Source organism: Poeciliopsis prolifica, unplaced genomic scaffold, assembly GCF_027474105.1.
Source record: "Poeciliopsis prolifica strain line A6 unplaced genomic scaffold, Auburn_PproV2 SCAFFOLD144, whole genome shotgun sequence".
NCBI lineage: Eukaryota > Metazoa > Chordata > Actinopteri > Cyprinodontiformes > Poeciliidae > Poeciliopsis > Poeciliopsis prolifica.
This window is the reverse complement of record NW_026562519.1, coordinates 135,741-157,008: the sequence shown is the minus strand read 5'-3', so window position 1 is coordinate 157,008 and position 21,268 is coordinate 135,741. Positions and strand designations below refer to the sequence as shown.

The following is a 21,268-nucleotide window of genomic DNA, read 5'->3' as shown; positions in this document are numbered from 1 at the left end:
TGACTATAAGAGGGATGAGATGGTGTCCTCATCCAGATTTTCCATCTATTCTGTCCTCCAGGTGATGAACTCGACCAATGGCGAGCTGAATACAGACGATCCTACGGCGGGACATTCTAACGCACCAATTACAGCCAATGCAGAGGTTGAAGTCCCTGATGATATAAAGTAAGAACACACTCATTAACACACACTGTTAAGTCTGTACGTTTTTTCATTCATTCTTTGTGATTGTCCTCCTATGGTCTTGTTTCTAGGGTAATCGATTTCTAATCGATTATTTATGTTGTTATGGTTATATAGGATGAATCACATTTTTGTGTTTCTATGGAGTGACAACTACTGAACAATTGTCTTTTTGTAGAGAAACTGGTATTGTCTGTTTTTCTTTTACTTTTTTAACCCCTAAACTGCCACCCAAACGCTTCCATGTTAATTAACAGATGAGAACACTGGTGTCATAATAGCTAAGGGGTAAATTTATTTTTCAAAGTTAATTAATTAGTATGGATTTTAAATCAGAAAATATAGGACTACTGAAAAGTTTGTCCATGTACTCAATATTTACTCTTTTTGCATAAATTACAGCCTCAGTGGTGAAGGTGCAAAAAAATGTATTCCATAGAAAATTGCAAATCCTACTCCTGGCAATTCTGATTTGATTCAAAATCTATTTTGAGATCTATTTAACATGCATGTCCTTGCCGCTCCTACTTGGCCACTGTTTATATTTTGAGTAATTTATTTTTTTAATTTAAAAAAAGCAGGGAAGCTAAGCTAACCAAATACTGGTCATTTCAGTGACATACTTTTAAGCACAAGCCTATTTTTGTTTAAATATAAATGGGTAGGATACAGTATAAAAACCTTATAGAATTTAAAAAAAAATAATTGTTCTATTTTTTCCTCTTGTCAGCCACATAATTTAAACAGAATCTCTAGAGACCGTTTGAATAGAAAAATGTGGTTTCAGAATCAAAAACAGTTTCTGAATTGAATTGGGGTCCTAAAACTTGATATTGAATTACTGGGCTCTGATTGGCATCTCTAATCGGTGATCACCATGCCACCCCAGACCCGCTGGCAGCACCAGTCCTTCTCCAGCTCTGGATTGGCTTTAGCAGTTTGAAAAAAAATAATTAGTGGATTTGATTCTAAAATCACTGTTTGCAAGTTCCTAAAGATGAAATTGAAAAGTTGTTTAAATCTAACTGGCATGTCTTGAAGTGACAGGCTAGATCTGGGTAGGGTAGATCTATCCTGTACTTCAAGACAGACAAAATCCAATGAAGTTGTGTTGCCTGTGAGCATAAAGTAGCTGCTTTCTTAACTGACTTGTATTTTTCAGGTGCTGCTGTTTCTTTAAGAGGAGAAAGAGGAAAGCTCTACAGAGACACAAGTGAAAAGGAGAGACTGGAGAGAAACGTTTGCTCTTTCCTTTGTCATCTTTTATTTCCCCTTCCTGACGTATTTTTCAAGCCATTTTTCTTGAACTCTTCCTCCTCTGTTTAGCCCTCTCCTGTACCCATGCAGTCCCCTGTTAGTCTGGAGCAAAAAGCAGGTGGTCTGCCAGTTTCCTCTGGGCTGTGTTGACATTGAAAGGCCTTTTCCGTTTCACCACTGAGCTTCAAATGTGCCGCTTGTTCCAACGGTGGACATATTCAGCTATTGTTGGGACAATAAAGGAGTAAATGACAGACTATACAAGCTAATCATCAGACTGGATTCAGCTAATCTACTGGAAAACTGACTGATTTCTTTATTTTTAGAGTGTTCTTCCTTACTGACTGGACCAGAAGATAAGTGTATTTCAGGAGATCCAGACAAGAGGACTTATAAAGCATGGAATCCAGAGACCACATGTGCAAACAGAAATCATGCTGCACATTTTGTCGAGCTCATCATAAAGAGACTTGATGGACAGAGATGCAGTTGCTGCACATAGTTTTTATTCCCTGGGGTGAAAGAAGTTGCACAACGAGTGGCCTGGTCCAGGTTGTAGAACTGGCCGAGCTCAGTGCTTTCCTCATTCACCATCCAAGGGAAACCTTCACAACCACCAGAAAACTCAGAACTTAAGAAAAGATGTTTATGTCAGATTTAAGCTTTACCCTGACTTTGAGTTGTAACTAAAATAAGACTGTTCTCTTTTCATTTTTTTTCTCCTTCTGAATTGTTCAAGTTTGTTTTGTAGCTTCTAGTGTGATCCTCAGAATGCTTTTTTTTAATAACTGAAGTTTTTGTTTTGGTTTTTCTCTTTCTCTTTCAGTTTGAGGATGGAGAAATGGATAATGCCATTAAAAAAACAAAACACAATAAAAAGCTATCTTTATTAAAGAGACTACAAACATGTTATATTACCTTCTATTTGTTGGTAGTTCTCGTTTTGTCTGTTTTTTTTCTTTTTCCATATTTCTGCATCAGGTAGATATAAATTGTGGCTTTTAGTGATGAAGTCATCAGAGATTTTGTAACCTGTATTGTTTTAGCCAATTTCCATTTCTAAATTTCAAAATTGTAAAAAAGTTATCATGTGGACAACATTTTTCTGGTAAAGTTCTGAACTTTACCAGAAAGTTGAATAAAGTAGATTAAACGAATACAGTAAGATCACAGTAAGATCCTCTGAGTCATGTGTCAAACTCCAGTCCTCGAGGGCCACTGTCCTGCAGTTTTTCGATGTGCCACAGGTACAAAACACTGGAATGAAATAGCTTAATTACCTCCTCCTTGTGTAGATAAGTTCTCCTAATTATTCTATTCAGGTGTGGTGCAGCAGAGGCACATCTAAAAGTTGCAGGGCCGCGACCCTCCAGGATTGGAGTTCAACACCTGTGGTCTAAGTTATGGTGTAGAGGTTTCCTCAAGATATCGCTCATCTTTCCAACACTAGTTTTGTCTCAGAACAGTTATTGGTTTTTGCATACCTCAAAATGTAGCTTGGCAGCATGCATAGTGTTTTACTTAAAGACGTAAATTGCAGAGTAATTGAGACAGATAGGGTGGTGGTTCAAACTCACAACACAGTAGTTACAGAACAGACTCCTACTTCCTGAGCCCCTGCCACTCCAAACTTTACTAAACAATGGGCAAAAGTTTTAATTTCTAGAAATACAAAGTGTCACTAATGATTTCAAAATAGGTTGTATGATCAAATGAAACCTACCAGTATTTGTTAAGCTTACATTTCCTCCAAATACTTGAGCAGTTTCTGTTTTGACCAAGTGTTTATCTAAATATCAGCCTGAATAAGCAAGAATGTCAAATGGCAGAAAAGGGGAGATTTCAACAAAAAGGTGCAACTACTATAACTTTGTAAAATCTAAGTCTGGAAATGTTATCAAATATCTTACATACTTCTCATTTGAGTGAACTTTTCAGTGTAGTCTAATCTCCATCATTGATGCCATAGAGAAGCAACAGATGAATCTTATAAGAATTTGTTCAAAAATAATCTACCTATTAATCTTTTAAGCTTTCCTTTTCTGCTTTTTCTTAAACAAGAAGGCCAAAACTGTTAAAACCTCAAACGTGAAAGTTCATTCAAGAACCAGAAAAATATGAGTAGATGTGGCTTGATTTCTGCTTTGTTTTAACTGCTATTAAAACGCAATTTTAATCGCGATTTAATTTAATTTAAAAAGAAAAAAGATTTTGGCAATTGTTTTAGGAAGGTGACTATATGCGACACAGTCACATAATTGCTTTATTTAACAAAATTGCGGAAGGGATCGGGAAGAGGAAGTTCCACCCACTAGGCTCTTGTTATTGGCTGAGAGGAGCAACGTGGTTGTCCTATTGGTTAGTTTTAACATGTGCGTCATAGTTACCGGCGACCTACATTGTTTACGTCTTCGTTAAAGCCAGGTGAGGGCCAGCTCAGGGACCAGACAGATTCATAACTGTCACGTGTTTTCATTTTTGCGAAATGTTAAGAACAGAAGACAGTGGAGCAGTTTCTGTCTGGTTTAAAGATAAAGGCCTGGTGTGAGTTTAATTAGCTAAAGTGTTCTGTTGTTGACGTATCTTCGTAGCTCGTGTTTCATATGTAGCTGGTGACACTTGTTTAAAGAAGCGCACACGTCAGACATCTGCGGTAGAGAAACCCCTCCTTCGTTCCCTGGTGTTTTGTTTCGGTTTGTGTCCTTTCTGTGATGCTCCTCCTGTCTTTACAGCTCCTCGCTGACTGTCAGCTGACAAGCTGATTAAAAGCGGAAAGAACAACATAAGCTGATGGAATAATCTTTACTCTTTCCCTCGTGCTGGGACAATACGTTGGTTGGTAAACAAACGTAGCCAGCATGTTTATTTGTTTTCTTTAAGAACATTGTTACTGAAAAAGAATAAGGAACCAATACCTTTTTGGGGGGTGGAGGTTCAGAGATGTCAGTCTAGTCTGCTTGAATAATTTGAAGCCATTTCAACTTGATGAAAGCGCGTGCAGAGTTCCTCCTTTGAACCCTCGAGAGCCATCATGTCGGACACTGAGAGGTCTCTGCCCGCTGTCAGAAAGCTCAGCTATGCTGTGGGACACTTTCTCAACGACCTGTGCGCCTCCATGTGGTTCACATACTTACTGGTGTTCTACCACTCAGTGCTGGGATTCCAGAACACAAATGCAGGTGAGTCAGTCTGTCAGAAGCGATGCGTCATATTGTTTTAGTCTCCACTAATAGGTAAATGACTATTTCACAGTTTTTTAGGCCCGAGCAGCTAAGCGCTGCGAAGGCCTATTGTTTCTGTACTGTTTCTTATTATTATGCCCCCCTAAAGAGGCCTTTTGGGGGCTTTATCATATTCAAAACTCACCAAACTTGGCGGACGCGTAAAGGGAGTTTCAAAATTTTGTATTTTAAGGTCATCGCAAAAATCCCATAAGAAATGGCTCAATAGCGCCACCTACAAATTTTCAAAGGACCCTTTGCTATTCACTTACTTTATCCTAGAGACATGAAATTTGGTACACTTGTAGAGCTCCCCAAGATGCTCAAAATTTACAATTAATGTCATAGTGCAAGTATAGTCGGCCATTTTGGATTGAAGGTCCAATTTTGAGGCCATTTTTGCCATTTACAGCCTTCGTATTTGTTCGAACTCCTCCTAGGGATTTCGATTGATCGGCTTCAAACTCGGTCAGTCTGTTCATAAGGCATGTCCCATCTAAAGTTATCAAAACGGTGAGTTTTTGAGTATGCTGAAGGGGGGTTAGCAGGGGTCAAAGTTCACCTACTCGCCATAAAAACATAAACTGCTATATCTCCTACACAGAAATTCACAGAGGCACCAAAGTTTCTGTGATTTATCATCATCGGGTGTCCTACAATACCTAATGGTCGAATGATGACATCACTTAGGCCACGCCCCCTGAGAACAGGAAGTGTAATGTTTTACTGTGAATGGTCGCTATCTGACCCCTTTGACCTCATCAACATGAAACTGTGCCAAGACACAGAAGACATGTTGGTGTATTGAGGATTCCAACCCCGACCAGCTTTGATGGAGCAGGTGGGCGTGGCGGCGTGGCGAAGTGACCTGTAACGCCATCGCCATACGTTTGGCTCTCAATTCCACATTTTCAGGCCCAGCTGCTCCAACTCACAAGGATGGATCTTCATCCACTCCCCGACAGGAATCCATCACAATATTGGTGGGCGTGGCCTAATTTCTTTATAGCGCCCCCTAGAAAATTTTAAATGATCAGCCCCAAGCCATGCTTTAACCTACAATTACGAAACTTTGTACACATTTGTATCATGTCAGGACTTAAAAGAAAGTCTCTTGGAGCCATGGTCTAAACCCCACAGGAAGTCGCCCATTTTGGATTGAAGTTCAGATTTTGACCCCATTTTTGCCGTTTACAGCCTTCCTATTTGATCGAACTCCTCCTAGGGATTTCGATTGATCGGCTTCAAACTCGGTCAGTCTGCTCATAAGGCATGTCCCATGTAAAGTTATCAAAACGGTGAGTTTTTGAGAATGCTGAAGGGGGGTTAGCAGGGGTCAAAGTTCACCTACTCGCCGTAAAAAAATAAACTGCTATATCTCCTACACAGAAACTCACAGAGGCACCAGAGTTTCTGTGATTGATCATCATCGGGTGTCCTACAATACCCTATGGTCGAATGATGACATCACTTAGGCCACGCCCCCTGACAAAAGGAAGTGTCATGTTTTACTCTGAACGGTCGCTATCTCACCCCTTTGACCTCATCAACATGAAACTGTGCCCAGACACAGAAGACATGTTGGTGTGTTGAGGATTCCAACCCCGACCAGCTTCGATGGAGCAGCTGGGCGTGGCGGCGTGGCGAAGTGACCCGTAACGCCATAGCCATACGTTTGGCTCTCAATTCCACATTTTTGGGCGCAGCTGCTCCAAACTCACAAGGATGGATCTTCATCCACTCCCTGACAGGAATCCATCACAATATTTGTAGGGTGTGGCCTAATTTCTCTATAGCGCCCCCTAGAAAATTTTAAATGATCAGCCCCAAGCCATGCTTTAACCTACAACTACGAAACTTTGTACACGTGTGTACCATGTCAGGACTTACAAAAAAGTCTCTTGGAGCCACGGTCTAAACCCCAGAGGAAGTCGGCCATTTTAGATTGAAGTTCAGATTTTGATCCCATTTTTGGCGTTTATAAACCATTTCAGTAATTCGCCACTTGGGGTCAGTATTGCTCCACAAATGAAACAGCAGATAAACAGGATGAAGAACAATATCAGTTTTTCGCCAGTAGGTGTCAGTGTTCCTCCACCAATGACAGATCCACGGGCGGATGGGCGTGAAAACTTTGTGAGAGCGTTGCCATGAAATTTCTAAAAGGATAGAAATGTCTCAGATAATTTTTGTTGAATTAAATCATGCAGTAAATGTAGCGTTTTCTTACTTCTTACAAACCATTTCAGTAATTCGCCACTCTGAGTAAGAATTACTCCAACAATGAAATAGAGTGCTTTAGAAACACAGCTAAAAATGATGAAAAATGACGAACTGTAGTACTTCGCCATGTGCATATGATCGGCTGTAAATGACACGTGGATCATCCGACTGACACCAAATTGGATACGTATGACCTTTGTTGACCTCTAAAGAGAACAACAGCATTGAAAGATATTTTGACTCCACTGCGCGTCCTACATTAATCCGCCAGCTATATTTCCTCGCTAAACCAATGAATCTGCACCACATTTTTTGCATCGTCAAGGAGCGCCTCCGAACGCATCAGTGCGTACCGCCTGGTGGACGGGCGCGGAAACTGCGCAACAACTTCTGTGTTAGCACGTGGCCAGCGTTGATGGAAACTGAGCAACAGCTTCCGCGGTGCGGGCGGAGGTGCTGAAAACTGCGTGAGAGCTTCTGTGGTGGCTGGCGTGAGGCGGCGGTTGCTAGTACCCCGCGGTGGCAATAGGCCGGAGCGGCGCTTGGCTGCGAGGGCCGTTCGAGGCTGCTTGCAGCTTTAATTTTTGTTGTTGTTGTTGTTGATTCAGAATTACATACAGCTACAGTTGAAAAGAAAAAAAAACTAAAATCAAAATGCTGAGCTACGTGAAACTAATCTCTTACTGGTGGTGAAACTGTGATCCGGGGAACTTGTGCTGTATTTGTAGCACCTCAACATTTGTGTTTTATTTCTAGCCTTTAGCCCTATTACATTGGCTCCACATTAACATGCACTTTATCTAGAGTGGTCCAGCATGTGAATATTCTACTCTTAAGAGTTTATAAAGCACCTGTCTGTGAACGTCCAAAATAGTTTACAGACAAATAAACTATTTTGAGTTTACTTGGGGTTCAAATGTTCCAGATGAACATCTGGAGATTAAGGATGATGTAACCAGAAGGTTACTGAAACATTTACATTTTCACAAAAGACCTGGTTGATTTGACTTGCTTGTTGCCCCTAATAAATAAAATAACTTTTTAGTAAACATTTTGTAATTACTCAGGTTATCTTTGATATTGCCATTTGTTTGATGTAAAGCATTCATCTAGGTCCAGGACCTAGAAACCAAAACCTGAAGAAACGTGTCAGGTGGAAAATCATTTTATGACATTCTGATGTAGTTATTTCTTTGAATTTAAAGGATATACAATTTATATCCAAAGTAGTAAGTTACGCTTTCAGTTTTTATTGCGTTCATGCAAAATATGCTTCAATGTTTCTAGACACACAGTAAATCTTAGCGTAGCTGCAAGGCACTCGCAGACTCTTTCTTTCATAATGACTATTTATTGTGAAGGTAAATTGAATTCCCACTACATATGATCAAGTTTACCACCATTAATATCTGTTCTGTTTAATCCAGTCAGTATTACAGAATTGCTAATCTGTAACCATTTGTGTGTGCTGCAGGTGTCTTGTTGCTGGTTGGTCAGATAGCTGATGGCATCTGTACACCCCTCGTTGGCTATGAGTCAGACCAAACCTCTGGTTGTGGAAACTATGGCAAGAGGAAGACCTGGCATTTGGTTGGTGAGTTTGTTACTACAGTTGGATGGAGGGGATGCATCACACTGCAGTCTCATGTTACTGTAGCACAAGGTTTAGAAATGATTTACTGTCCTTTAGGAGTCATGAAGGTTTATTCATTTGCTCTTGAGTCATGTTGTAAGCTCAGACGTTTCCAGTTCAAGGTATAAAAACAGTTTTTATAGGTTCTTGGTTTTAAACTCTTTTGGCCTTTTGTTTTTCAGATAAACACTAGAACTACTAAGTGAATGGTGTTACATTATGTTGTATTACTGGCATGTGAATAATTCAGAAAAGAGTCTAGTTGCTCATCACACGCAGTGGATATAAATAAGCTCATTCTATTTTTCTGTAATTAATACACAGATATTTAAAAGATAAGGATGGGTATTTTGGAAATGTTAGCTTAGAATCCTATTTAAAGTGTTGAGATCAACCACTGGCACATTGTGCTTCAGCCTTTAAAGACATCTGCTCAGGAGAACACGGAGTGATCTATACGATGTTATGAGTTCAGTTGACCTGACAGGAGCAAACCATCTTGCGACACCTGCAAGCACCAGAACGTCCCAAATGGTTTTCAGGTTTACATCCAATCTGCACCTGCGGAGGGCCAATAGTTATTCTGGGACTTGTGTATAAAAGAGTGCACAAGAGTGTTTTTACATAAAAACTGGCAAGAGATAATCATGTGAAAAATATTGGGGTCAATGCTGCTTGAGCTAAATAATGGAATGGAGTTGGGTTTCAGTGTATTTAGGTGAGTTTTGGCGCTTTGTAGTTTATTGTCCGAAACAAAATGTTTGCATGACTATCATACATTTTCACGACAGGTAAAAAGTTTGCGTATGTCTATGCAAACTTTCACAACACGTTCATTTTTCCAACTTGTGCATGAAGTTTCACACCACAAATGTTTTGTGCATTCACACATTTTCTACATGAGGGCTCTGGTGCTCACTGTGGTTAACTTGGATTTCTAATGCGTTTCTTAGATCTGTAGCTTAAGCTAATTAAGCAGTTGATTTCTGTACTTTCATCTCTTCATTTTACTTTTGTTGGAAGCAATTGAGAGTGGATACATTGCCATCCTTTAATTCCCTCATAAAATGAGGTTGCAAGATGCATTCTTGAAACCATGGTTTAGAGCCCAGTTGAAATTTAGGAATAAAGGTTTAGTCCCAAAGGGAAGTTGAATGTTGTTTTAACTCATCTTATCTTCTTCAGAGAGTTGTTTTATATTCCGATGACTGTGGGCAGGAAGGATCTCATGTGGCGAGTTTGAAGAAGCCTCTGACTAAAGACAGTGTTGTATATCAGTGTGATGAAAAGGATGCTCAGGTTTGTTAGGATGTTTCTTCATTTTAGAATCAGCCTTTGCGTAATAATCTCCAGAAATCCCCAAGTGGTCAGATAGCTAAATGTCCTCAGAACAGAACCAGCCTTCTTTATCAGTTGTTCAGCCTTTTTAAGTCCCTTTGACTTACAGAAGCACGGTTTCAAACTCAAATGGCATGTAAGAAGTTGGCTGCATATTTCTTGAACTTGTTACCAGCTGAGTGAGCACATACTGAAAACCAAAGTTTCACTTCTGAAAAGTCTTTGCTCCATCTACCTTGCTTTGTCCTGACTGCTAATAATAGACTGGCTTTTTGCTCACAAGGTTTTGGATAAATTTTCAGGTAACCATGTACACTGTACCAATTGGTATTGGCCATTGCTGAAACAATATTAATTATAGCTCTTATTGTGCTTTGTTCGAACATGAACCTATCATTACTATTAACTTCCAGGCAGTAAAAAGCCTGGCATTAGTTCCCATTTAAAAGGTTTTGTCTGGAGATTTCTTTTAATTTTTATCTCCAAAAATTAGAAAATTACAAATGTAAGAAAAAATCCATTTTTTCTTACATTTATTTTTTGATTTGAGACATAAATCAGAATTTGTAGAATGATTATTTATATCATTCTAGAGCAATAAGAGTTTGTTTTGTAACCACAAAGAGTCGAGAGGCTTCAAAAACAAGAACCATTTAAGGCATTGTCTACATGCCTGGGTGAGCACAAGAGGAAGTATTACAAATAATCACACAGGGTACTTTTAGCTTTTTTAATTGTCTTTTGTGAAGAAAACTGTAATAAACTTAAGCTTACTACAGACTCTGAATGCAGACAAGCTCTAGGAACTGATTTCAGAACTTGTTTAATCACAAATCCTACATTTAATGAGACATTGATCTTATTTGCAACTGCTTGTTGTTACCTAAAACAGAAACGTGTTCAAAGTATCAGCGACATTACAGAATGTAACATAAAAAGTTCTAGTAATGTTGTAGAGTAATAGAAAACATGAGAGGCTTCAGACATGACACATCAGTAAAGGAGCAATATCTTTGTTACAGACCAACATAATTCATGCTATGGAGTGATTGGCCCAATCCCCAGCTTTTAATTCAATTAAAACCTTGCAAAATGATGTCACATTGACGCACTGTTTCCAAAGGAAAGCTAAGACAAACTGTCCTGGAATGAAACATCCAACCCCCTCTGGTGAAGGGCAAAGATGGCCGCTCTAGTTCAAGATCCTAACTTGAGTTGGAAAAAGGAGAGAGTTCAGACTTGACTTAGACTTGTGGCATCTAAGGCTTGTGACTTGACTTGGCCTCTTGATCTCAGACTTGAGTCTGAACAGTTTTATGCTGTGTAATAAAGACTGACACAAAGCTGGAATTTGAGCTGATGAACTGGATCATTAGCCTGGGTCAGAGGTCGGCAACCCAGCATGTTGAAAGAGCCATATTGGACCCAAAAAACGATAAACAAATCTGTTTGGAGCCGCAAGAAAGTAAAAGCCGTATAAAAGGCTTTTATAGAAGGCAAAACAGGCTCTAGGTGTTTATATTAGCGTATTATCAAAATGACTAAGTGTATACATAATTAGTATTCATGATTAAATGTTTATTTCCCTGCAGGAATGACGCATCACGTGACTCTTCAGTTGTACGATGGTGCTTTAAGTTTACCTTCTGTTACAATATGAACGCATTTACAAAATTAAAGAAACGCAATAAAGAAATCAGATTTTTGATATCATTTTTATTATGAAGAGCGACAGGGAAAGTGTCATTTTTTTCCCTTTGTGGAACACGGAAAATCTGCCCCGAAATGCAGTTTGCTTAACGACGATCGCTCTTCGTAAATAATCACCGTTAAGTGACTCTTTTTCAGAAGCCTCTTTTCATTCTGTTTATCTTCAGGCACGGTGTGTGTGGTGGTGTCCTTTGCCTTCGTCTTCAACCAGTGCCTTGGCTGTGACCCCAACACTCCTCAGTGGGCCAGCTTGATCTACTTTGCCCCATTCATCATCATCTTCCAGTTTGGGTGGGCTGCCACGCAGATCTCACACCTGTCTCTCATCCCAGAGCTGGTCACCTGTGAGCATGCTAAAGTGGAGCTCACTGCATACAGGTAAGGGATCAGCTCCAAAGCACTGGGCAGGCTGACGGACAGGTCCTGAATTAGTACTCTCCCTGTGTGTGTGTGCAGGTATGCATTCACTGTCACAGCCAACATCACAGTGTATGCCCTTGCTTACCTGCTGTTCCACGTTCAGACTGGAGAGGACGAAGACTCTCTCGGACCAGCAGATACTAACATCTTTAGGGTGAGAACATGGATGGATGCTTTTTCTGATATTTAACTGCTGTCTGAGGGATACTGCCAATAATAATGATATGAACTGATGGAGAAGTTAAGTAAATGTCACTTTTTTTAGAAAGTGCCAGCTCTTTAAGTGGCTGACCCAGGAGGGAGGAAATATTTACTGACTTGTTCTTATCTTTGAACCTCTGAAAACACCACACTGTGCAGTGGATGCTGGATCTTTCAAGTTTTATTTGTTTTTTGTTGTTTTTTTTAGAAGTAATCTGAATTTAAAAAATGCATGCCACACTTTTCAGTCTAAACAGTCTTCCGCTGCAATTACCATTGAGTCTTCAGTAATAGAGACTTCAGTTTTCAAGACTTTCTCATCTGAAGTTCAGCCTGGGCTTTCTCTAGAGCTTTCTGAAGAGGCTTTGACTACACACTTTGACTGCACAAATCTCCCCACACACAGTGGGACGTCTCCTGCTGCCCCAGACAGGTTTCCTTCCAGGGTTCTGCTGTTTTTAGCTCCACCCATGTTCCCTGTCAGGCAATCAGAGCCTGGGATTTTGTTTTAGAATAGATCATCTCCAGCATCTTGGTGAATCCTTTTGTCTGTGACTTAATAAACAAGTGTATAATATAGTGCTGTACTTGAACCCAGAACCTGTCATTGATTGTGTTGGGGATCGGCGCTCTCTTCGCTGCTTTCTTCCACCTGGGAACCACAGAGTGCCCCAATCACAAAGGCAGTAGGGAGGAAGAGGAGGCTGAAGAGGAGGCTGAAGGGGAACGAAGGCCGCTGCTACCTTCTTCCTCTGTTTCTTCATCCCATCTGCAGTGGAAATGTTGGCTCCGGCAGCCTTCCTTCTACCAGGTGAGCCTCTCCACTGGTACCAGAGCAAAGCAGCGTGTTGGAGAGCAGCTTGACAGCAGAGCATGTGTGTGTGCAGGTGGCCTTACTCTACATGTCCACCAGGTTAATTGTCAATCTGTCCCAGACCTACATCTCCATGTATCTCATAAACACTCTTGGCCTGCCCAAGGTAAAACTCACTTATTATATCACTCATGTATTTGGTTTTCATTCCCATAATTCAATTCTTATACTGCTTTTCAAACAGAAATACATTGCAACGATCCCATTAGTGATGTATCTGAGTGGCTTCCTGTCCTCCTTCATCATGAAGCCTGTCACAAAACGCATTGGAAAAAGTGTAAGCAGAGCCTTCCACATACCGGAATACACATTTCTTTAGTGCTTGGTGATCTGAAATATTTTAGTGTGACAAAAAAGCAAATAGATTTGAATATTTTACAAAAATAAGCTGAGTTGAGTTCAAATCATTCTAAACCACCCTGGCAGTATGAGAGTGATTCTGTGCTGGAATTAAAGTACGTCAGGTAATTCACTGTTCCACATTTAGGACAGGGATGAATACCTTTGGTTAAATAAATCCACCCCTATATTTGGAGTTCTATTCCCAGATGAAGCTCAGATCAGACAGGCTTGTTTTGTTGTTGGCCTCATCAGATTAAATGGGCCTTAATAAAGTAACAGGAACTGAATCTGACTCGTTTTCTTTACCACATTCCTAAAACAAGGAAGTGAGAAACATGAAGCACTGAAAATGGAATCTCACCTGATTATCTCTTCTTCTGTTTGTTTAGCTCACTTACTTTGTGGGCCTCCTACTGATCATGGCCTTCTCTTACTGGGTGCTGCTAGACGACAAGATGGGTCAGCAGATCTACGGGGCTGCGGTGCTGCTGGGGGCTGGATCAGCCACCATCCTGGTCATATCCCTATCCATGACCGCTGAGCTGATCTCAGATCAGACGGTGAGTCCTCCAGGCTCCTGTTCTGGAGGAAGTGAGCTGAAGGACAGTAGAGTGGCCTCTTTATTATGTACAGTTGTGATTTGTGTCTCTGCAGCAAAGCGGAGCGTTTGTGTACGGAGCCATGAGCTTCACCGATAAACTGGCCAATGGAGTCACAGTTATGATGATTCAAGCTCTGCACCCCTGCCAGTTAGTACACACACACACATACACACACACACATACATACATACACACACACATACACACACACGCACACACATACAATGATGCAAAAGTTCAAATGAATAATAGGTACTGCATGTCATGTTTCAGCAGGAACTACTTTTAAAGTATTTTCCATTTCGTTGTATTTATTTATGCTTTGTGAACCTGAATAGCTCTGGATTTACTCTGAAAGGTTAGAAACTGTGTTGACCTTGTTCTCCTGTCTAATTGGGTCAAAAATTCTTCAGGATTAAAAAAAGGGTTTGCTGCTTACAGATTTCCACTGATTTTTGTGAAATCACTAAACAGATCAGGTGAGTGGACAAAATGTCCTCCATGGGAACGTTCCATAAAACTCAAAGCCTGTTACCTTAACTGAATCAGCTGAGGCTCTTGCAGTAGTTTTTCTTGACTGGATGCTTCTTTTATGTCATATTTGATATAACTGAAGTCGCTGGGAAAAAATATAATACTGCCTCTTTAAATGGGACAGAAGAAAATGTTTCCATTTCCTCATTATTTGTGTGTGTGAAATACATGCGCAGTCATCCTTTTTTGGATGACTGTCCTGTAGCAACCTTTACAGGAAGTGTTGCTATGATCAGCCCATATTTATCCTGGTATAGTCCTGAGTCTGATGGTACCAGGGTTCTTGAGGTTCTAATGCTTTACTTGTCCAACGGTCTCTGTCCTGTCTGTCCCTCAGCACGGTGGTGTGCTGCCCAGCCTGTGTGTGGTTTTATCACTACATTATGGTCATAGTGACGGGGGGCGTGGCTGTCGTTGCAGCATTGGCGCTCTGCTCCATCCTCATCTGGCCAATCAGGATCAGAGCACGTGAGTGAAGCTGATGACACACCAGCATGTTTAGTGAGAGCTCAGCTTTAGTCTTTCTTCTTCTGCTCCCAGGTGGCCTACAAGTCATCTCTCATGGTTCCACCTCAGTTAACTGAGAGCCGGACGGGGCCGCCTTCGCCTTACTGGGAACTCTGGTCTTAGATGGACAGCAGCGACACTCACAGGGTTCTCCTGTCTAATTGGAAACAGGAGAAACAAGATTGAAGCTAATCTTGTTTCTCAGATTAGCATTTTCACTGGAATGTCTTGGAAATCCCATCTTAAATAACCTCTACACTAGGCTGACACTTGGTTGCCATCATTTTCTAGAATTGTTTGGTGCGTGAGATAAAATTATTATACGGGTCCAATTCATTGTGTTCTAGAGATGAGGCCTTCCTCTGAATGAAAGCAAACACAACAGGAGTCCAGCCTTTTCCTGTTTTACATTTTAAACACTAAGAAATTATGATGAAGTCAACATGTAAATCACTAGTGAGCTCAGTGGATAAACCACTAAATCAGTGGACCGGATCCTAAAACCACACTACGCCCCAACAGGACTAAGCTGAAGGAGTTCATCGTTCATCTTGTAGAGAGGACCCCTGCTGTAATTCCTCTTATTTTTTGGGTGTGTTTGTTTTACGCAGGGGAAAGAAAAGTGTAATTTTTTTTTTCAACATATTTTAATCAATTTGTGTTATACCCAAAAAAAAAATAACTTTTTTTTTTGATATAACTTAACAAAAGGGACATGCTGCAGCTTTAATCAACCGAACGAAGCGAGAGCACTTCCTGTTGTGCTTTCTGGAGATCGCTTCTCGTTCAGAGTCATGCAGGTTGAGCTTTAACCATCTGAACCCAAAGATCATTGTAAAATGAAATAAAACTTGAAATAGTGGAGCTGCACCTAACTTTGAAATCTTTAAAAGGGATCAATGTCTATTTCATGTACTAATGGAATAATGAAAGGAATCTTCTTGGTGGAGCAGCACAGCTGAACTATGTCTGACTGGGAACACTGGGAAGAGCTGTTGACCAAACTCTGAACCAAAGCTGAGCTCTGACTCAGGTGACCATCTGGTCTGCTTCACCTGTGTAAAAAATATTGAATTGATGAAGGGATTATTGTTAAGGAGCTGAAACAATAAAGTGTGTAAACCTGCCTGAACTCTATTGTGTTTTACTGACTTCAAGATGGGTCTGAAATTTATGTCTGCCGTTAGACGCATCTAAAAATAAAAAATCCGGAAGTCACAATGCATAATTTTATTTATTTATTTAGTACAGGGACAAAACATATTGGTAGCATTTCTGTACATAAGAAGGTCAGTTTTTTGACTACATACACTGTAACAAATTGCCCTGTATTTTTACAGTATAATGCTGGCAGCAGGGTTGTCAGCATTATACTGTTAATTATACAGTACCCTTACTGTAATCAACTTTACAGTATATTACTATCACAAAAGAAATCTTTTGATTACAGCACATTGCTGTTTTTTTTTTATCAGATTTACAGTAGACTACTGGCAGCAGTGTTGCCAGTATATTTCAGTTTTTCTATGGTACCATTACTGTTGAATTCACATACTGTAAATTTCCAATATAAAATAGAAACATGAAAAAAAAAAAAACACTTAGAAAATGTAAGTTCCATCATGTCAAACATTTACTTGGGAAAAAAAAGAACCAACTCAAACATTGACTCATACACAGTCTTTAGTGGGCCACATAATAAAGACGAAGGTTTTGAAACGACAATGTATGTGTGCCTTAAACCTAAACCCTTTCTACAAGAATGTTGAGGGTAAACTGTCCAAAGTAAGTCATATTCTGGAAAAATAGTAAGAAAATCACCATCTATTTTGTGAAATAAATTTAACTGATTTAAAGAGTATTTGAATAAAGCATGAATTGTGGCCTTTTGATTAGTCTGAAATAAAATAAGTAAATAAATTGTGGAAATAATGCATTGTACAACTCAGCACACTACTTTTTCAATACAAAATACTACTTTTTGTGGAAGTGAGGAACAATATGATGCAACATAAAACAAATGAAACATTTAACTTTCAATCTAAAGCATAGAAAAAAATTGCAAATTTTAGTTTGATAAAAATTTAAATGAAACATTTAGACTTGAATTTCCTTTAGGGCAAAATCAGAGCTCCAACTTCAAATGATAAAACAATGAAACGGTATTTGACAACACACTGCCAAGATAAGTTAAACATGGTGCCTGTACAGTCAAAATTACATCTGAAGAACAGAAAGTGGGAGCCTTAACAAAATGTATGCTCTTAATTAACAGAGATGTCTTAAGATTATGCTGACCTTTAAACCAAATAAGTCTCTCAAGAACACTCCTGTTCAGGGATAAGTTGCCTTCATGCCTGTATAGTTTTTTGTTTGTTTGTTTTTGCGTGGAGGGGCAACAATATCTATAGCTTGGTTAGAAAGTTCTCACTATGAAATTCCATTCAAAGTCCATGAGGTTTTTCAGCAGAGTTGAAACACGGGGGATGACAGTGACCGACTTCTTTTGAAAAGTTTTCCCTGTCCTCTTGGAGATGATCTTGCTACAGCTGGACTTGGTCCGGGTTGATATCAAGAAAGCGCCTGAAAATGCAGTAATTTCAGATTAGCATATGATGCTTAAGGAGTCAGGGTTTAATGTGTGCTAGGTGAAGACAAACTTTTGAAGGTTAAGAGTTAATAAAGAGACACCAGCATAACATTTAAACTGTTTTCTGCCAAGTCAACTCTGTGAAACTCCAAATTCCCAGTTGATATCCATTCACCAATTTCACTTTAGCAGCTACTCATAACAATTCAAGTCAAATTACACAAAAGAAAGAAAAAGAGCTTCCAAACATGTCAATATTTGTAAATATGAATCATCAAAAATAACTTACCTTAGGATTGGCTCATAAAATGCAGGATTCAAATGGATAGTCCTTGTAAAGAAAGTTCTAGAGGTTGCTTCCACATGTCACAACAACATGTCTTCTTCAGAAATACAGTAGCGTTCTGTTTAAAGAGCCTCCTTACCGTTGAATCTAACATCATTCCCAAAATGCAATGCTACTCACAGTATTCTACAGTATTTTATTAAAAACAGTAATAATTGCCCAGAATGCATTGTTTTTTACGGTGCAGTACCGTTTTCAATAGAAACAGTATGATACTGTTCAGTTTTGGACGTTTTTTTACAGCAATTTGTTAGTGTAGTTACATGAACACGATAACAAATACAGTTCACTTAATACCATAGATTATGAAGCTGAAATGCACATTACTACCCTGACACTACAACTTATGTTCTACGTTTGAGTGGCAGTACATGAGATCAAATAGAACTTGTTGACGTAAGATCAGTAACCGTACAAATTTATAAAGTTCAAGGACAATTGGTTAACAGGATAACATTCGCTCTTGGCAACATTAACTTTATACCCTGAGAATTGGCCAAATCTGTGAAACACCTTAACAATAGCGGGGCATGTTCCTATTGGATCAGTGACATATAAAAGCAAATCATCTGCATATAACGATATATAGCCTTAGTTCTGCATGACTCCTGATGATTCTATTAACACTGGACAATGCATGATTTTTAAATAACTTATTTGTGTGCTACTGCTGCAAGTGCGTATTTGAATATTTGTGAAAATCAATGTTAATGTTTGATAGTAGCCTTTGTCTTCAGTTTCAGTCTTTTCCTGTGGTTTTTCTCTAGGTTTGCACTGCAGCAGGGATGTTGGCCCAATCCTCCACACATACAGTATCTTCTCTAGATCAGCCAGAGGTATCTGGGCTGTCGCTGAGAAACAGTTTGAGTTCCTCCAAAGATTTTCTACGGGGTATAGATCTGGTGACGGTCCACATGTGCTTTGTGGACTTGGTGAAGGCATTCGACCGTGTCCCTTGGGGAGCCTTATGGGAGGTTTTCCGGGAGTTTGGGGTACCGGGCCCTTTGATATGGAGTGTCAGAGTCTGGTCCGCATTACCGGCAGTAAGTCAGGCACATTTCCGGTGAGAGTTGGACTCTGCCAGGGCTGTCAGAAAGCGAACCTCTTGATTTACCTGTCAATCTATGTTCCTAAACTCATGAGCTTTGGGTCATGACCAAAAGAATGAGGTCGCAGATACACGCGTTTTCTTCGTAGGGTGGAGACTCAGAGTGACTCAAAGTAGAGCCGCTACTCCTTCACGTCGAGAGGAGCCAGTTGAGGTGTCTCGGGCATCTGGTCAGGATACCTTCTGGACGCCTCCCTGGTGAGGTGTTCTGGGCACATCCCACTGGGAAGAAGCCCTGGGGAAGGACATGCTGGAGGGACTTTATCTGTCAGCTGGACTGGGAACACCTTGGGGTTCGCCAGGAAGAGCTGGAACAAGTGGCTGGGGAGAGGGAAGTCTGGGCCTCCCTTCTGAAGCTGCTACCCCTGCGACCCGACCTCGGAGAGAAATACCGGTAATCTAAAAAAATCTGTAAATCACAGACACCTCCATGATTTCTAGGTGGGAGAACTAGAAACAGTCTGAGGGAGGGTATTCAAATACTTACTTTTCTCACTGTACAATGAAATGGTTGGAGAAGAAATAAGGCGTTCCAAAGGTCAAGTCAATGTCCAAACTTTAGTTTGGTTGAATCACAAGAGCTGTGAAGAAATTGACTACAACCTCTTTGAACTGTTACTTCAAGTTCTTGTGGCTGAATGTTGTAATAACTTCCAAGTTATTTAGTCAGAAAGTGGAAATGAGCGTCTCATTGAAGTGTTCTCCTTTCTACCATGATTATGAAACTCTCAGGCACATGTGTGTTTTTCAGTTCAATCAACACACCATTATGTGAGCAGATGTTCTTTATGTTACATGTTTGGAAAACCTCCCACCTACTGCAGCTCGTAGGAAATGGCAAGATCAGCAGAACGTGAGGTTTATTGTTCCTCAATTTGATGTAAAATAATCTTTGTTTTTGTTCAGGGAGTCAATTGAAGTTTCCATATTTGGCGAGTTTGCGGATCATCCAGTGTGTTTCACCACATCACTATAACAGAAGATTATTGAGAGGTGGAGTGGTCAGTTTATTTTTCCTATGAATCTGAAAAAGAAAGAATATTCTATTAATATCATTATGTTAATGCATCAGCAGTTTCTACTTTATTAAAGTGGAAGTGATCCTATGCTGCATTCAGATCCATATTTCATTTCAGTGTTAAGTGGAAGATGGTTTGAATATAAATGCATAAGTACCATAAACCCTTAGTAATAAAGAATATTATTTTTGATGCCCTTTCTGATCTCAGTCAACAGACTTTCTGTTTTGTTAAGACAATCCGATATGTGAAAAAAACCAAACTCTGGGTGGTGTCTAAAATGCGTAGCTTGGCTTTTAATAACACACATGAATTGTCACAGATCAGATTGAAGGTCCATCATAGAGCAAAACAAAGACAACACTGTTATCTGTAACAAAGTGGTTGTTAAGTCGCTTTATCATTCACTGATGCAGGTTGTTCTCCTCTTTAGATCAGAAAATCTTTCAGAATATACATTTTAGATGACATGTTTATAGCTAACTAGTAAATTTTACAGTTTCAACTTGTAGAATATGCAAAAAAATAGAGTCAAAATGTTTGCTTCTTTAATTATTCAACACATAACCCAATTGACCTTGATGCTGCCTTTATCTGTGTGGCAGCTGCAGTATAATGAAACAACAGTTTAAATGGAAACCTGAAGCCTTTTCAATACTGGGGACAACGATCGTACCAACTGTACTGATGTGAGAAATGTTTGGTACTTTCTGTGTTTCTCTAAATGCTTTGCACAAATGAAAAAAACAAACAAAAAAACATTCAGACATGATTCCATCCAATAAATGTTCAGAAAAAGCAGAAAAAGGATTAAACAGGACTCAACATGTTGAATAAAAATAACACAAGTATCCAGTCAGGGGGCGCTGGCATTCATTTTCTCCTGGCAGCTGTCCCAGAAGATTTGGAGTCTGTTGTCCTTGTTACAACAGAAGTCAGTCAAGTCCCTTAGCAGGCGGTCAGCCAGCCGTTCATCGCCCAACACGCCCGTCCTCCAGGCTTTGGTCAGCATGGTGTTGTAGGCCCAGTAGTAGCCCACCCTCTCCTCGCCGCCAAACGGCCCCTGGCTGTTGGAGGTGGTGGAGTTCCTGCGGCGCCGCGTCTGCCCACCCGAATACTTCCTTTTGGAATATGGCAACTGCAGAAATACGGTGCCT

General features: G+C 40.0%; 3 protein-coding genes across 10 annotated transcripts in view; 2 read left to right on the top strand and 1 right to left on the bottom strand.

Annotated features, from left to right (window-relative positions):
* The window catches only part of LOC129355748 (casein kinase I), a 30,961-nt gene extending 28,620 nt beyond the window's left edge, over positions 1-2,341 (top strand). For both annotated transcript variants that reach the window (XM_055025360.1, XM_055025359.1), the window contains 2 exons: positions 62-168; positions 1,349-2,341. In XM_055025360.1, coding sequence (XP_054881335.1) covers positions 62-168; positions 1,349-1,403 — 162 coding nt within the window. In that variant the 3' untranslated portion in view covers positions 1,404-2,341. The remainder of the gene's footprint in view (positions 1-61; positions 169-1,348) is intronic.
* A 1,494-nt stretch (positions 2,342-3,835) lies between these two features.
* Positions 3,836-16,180, top strand: LOC129355746 (major facilitator superfamily domain-containing protein 12-like). Of its 2 annotated transcripts, XM_055025357.1 has the most exons (11): positions 3,837-4,622; positions 8,362-8,481; positions 11,736-11,946; positions 12,025-12,142; positions 12,788-13,000; positions 13,077-13,169; positions 13,248-13,340; positions 13,795-13,965; positions 14,060-14,154; positions 14,879-15,009; positions 15,082-16,180. In XM_055025357.1, exons 1-11 carry the CDS (start codon positions 4,475-4,477, stop codon positions 15,123-15,125), a joined length of 1,437 nt encoding a protein of 478 aa, XP_054881332.1. In that variant the 5' UTR covers positions 3,837-4,474; the 3' UTR covers positions 15,126-16,180. The 2 variants fall into 2 exon arrangements, with proteins under 2 accessions (XP_054881333.1, XP_054881332.1); XM_055025358.1 differs by lacking the exon at positions 8,362-8,481 and having other exon boundaries at positions 3,836-4,622.
* Positions 16,181-20,380: 4,200 nt separating this feature from the next.
* Positions 20,381-21,268, bottom strand: part of depdc5 (DEP domain containing 5, GATOR1 subcomplex subunit) — a 49,557-nt gene continuing 48,669 nt past the window's right edge. For all 6 annotated transcript variants that reach the window (XM_055025347.1, XM_055025353.1, XM_055025351.1 and 3 more), the window contains one exon: positions 20,381-21,266. In XM_055025347.1, the coding sequence (XP_054881322.1) occupies positions 20,968-21,266 (299 nt within the window). In that variant the 3' untranslated portion in view covers positions 20,381-20,967. The remainder of the gene's footprint in view (positions 21,267-21,268) is intronic.